This window comes from Myotis brandtii, unplaced genomic scaffold (genome assembly GCF_000412655.1).
Source record: "Myotis brandtii unplaced genomic scaffold, ASM41265v1 scaffold136, whole genome shotgun sequence".
Taxonomy (NCBI): Eukaryota; Metazoa; Chordata; class Mammalia; order Chiroptera; family Vespertilionidae; genus Myotis; species Myotis brandtii.
Window position 1 is genome coordinate 3,932,234 of NW_005354829.1, and position 1,751 is coordinate 3,933,984.

A 1,751-nucleotide genomic window follows, 5' to 3' on the forward strand; every position below is an offset into this window, starting at 1 on the left:
CTTCCTCTCTTAAATCAATAAAGAAATATATTTAAAATACTCACTTTTTTGCCTATATTATAAAACAATGTATTTTTTTCATGGTGGTTAGACAATCATATACTTTACAAAGTGTCCCTCCCCCCCTCCCAAATATTCCCAGGACCCACTTGGCACCATACATAGTTATTACAGTATTATTGACTATATTCTCTGTGCTGTACTTTACATCCCCATGACTATTTTGTAACTACTAATCTGGGCCGCAGCATCTCAAGGCCAAGAAATCCTGGTAGGACATGTTCCCAGGTGCAGCTGCCATCTTGCTGGATGAACAGAACAAGTGGCCCTGCAGGAAGTTTCTACTGACAGGCCAGTGTGACTTTGGCCCCAATTGCAGATTTTTCCATTGTCAGAGTGATAACCTGCAGGAGCTGAGTATCCAGGTGGAGGAGGAGAGGCGGGCCAGGGAGCGGCCTCCAGACATCACTGAATTCCCTGAGGGCCATCTGGAGAAGAGAGCCAAGTGGCTGAGCTCAGCCCCAAGCAGCAGGGCTGAACCCAATAGAGCCACCGTCTTCCAGTCCCCAGTAGACTGGACACCAGTCCAGGAGCTGGCTCCATCTCTGTGGGCACCCCCACCCAGGAGATGGCCCCTGAAGCCCAGCATCCAATAGGGCCAATCCCTCAACCCCACCTGACCCCCTCCTTATTTTTACTTTAGTTGCAGTGAACATAAGGGCTCATACTGGGGATGCTAGGGTCCTCTCCTGCGGTGCCCCCCGGAGCCTCTGAAGCTATTAGCTTGGCCTGGCCTGGCCATGCTGAGGCCCCGGAGTGCCCCCACCAGGCCCTGGCTCTGTGCCAGTCAGCTCCACCCTCCCTCACTCATGGGACATCTTGAGAAGATGGGTGAGAAAAATTCCTGCTGGATGTTACAAAGAAAGTGTCACTATGGTTAAAAAAAATCCATTTACCTTTTTCATCCAGTCCCCAACCCCTGACCCCTCACTTCATTCTGAAATCTAGTGTACTCTAAGTTACCTCTACTAATGGAAATACACATAAACAAAATAGTGAATAACCTATAAATTATGAAATTTTGTTTTGAAATGGGGCAAGTAGTGAATAAAAATTATTTAGCAATCTAAAACACATTGAAATCAAGTATAATGAGTTAAACATTTTAATTTGGTCATGTGAATAAATTAAGTGGCTTATATAATTTTTTAATTTACCTGATGATTATTTTCTTATAATTCAGTCATATTCTAGGACATGTATTTTTCCCTAAGTCCTGCCATATACAAATCTCTGGTTTACTTTAAATGCAAGTGACTTTCTAATTTAGGGAATCATAGTTGTTAAGTAAACTTATTTAGTGCCTATAATATAAACTAGACATATTGATATAATCTACACTAATAAAAGAGAAACATGGTAATTGGCGTACGACCGCTACCCTTTTCATTGGCTAATCAGTGAGTATATGCAAATTAACTGTCAGCCAAGATGGCGGCCGGCAGCCAGGCACTGAAGCAAACAGGGAGGCTTGCTTGCTTCAGTGACTGCGGACTCCAACGTTCCCCACCTAACTTGCCAGCCTCTCAGTTGCAACTCTAAGCAACTATATACTATGTTGCAAATAAGAAGCTAAACAAAACCCCAGAAAAGGGCTTCCATTCAGCCGGGCTCGGACCGCAACATTGTATCTATGTTTTCAGCAGCAAGGCCTCAGAGCTAAAGCTGGCCCAGAAAAAAAAAAAAAAAAA

At 43.9% G+C, this 1,751-nt stretch overlaps 1 protein-coding gene across 1 annotated transcript; it reads left to right on the forward strand.

The window, feature by feature from the left end:
- The first annotated feature begins 278 nt into the window (after positions 1-278).
- On the forward strand, positions 279-656 carry LOC102257044 (zinc finger matrin-type protein 5). The gene has a single exon (XM_005860559.1). The coding sequence runs from the start codon at positions 279-281 to the stop codon at positions 654-656; it is 378 nt and encodes a 125-aa protein (XP_005860621.1).
- The last annotated feature ends 1,095 nt before the right edge of the window (positions 657-1,751 follow it).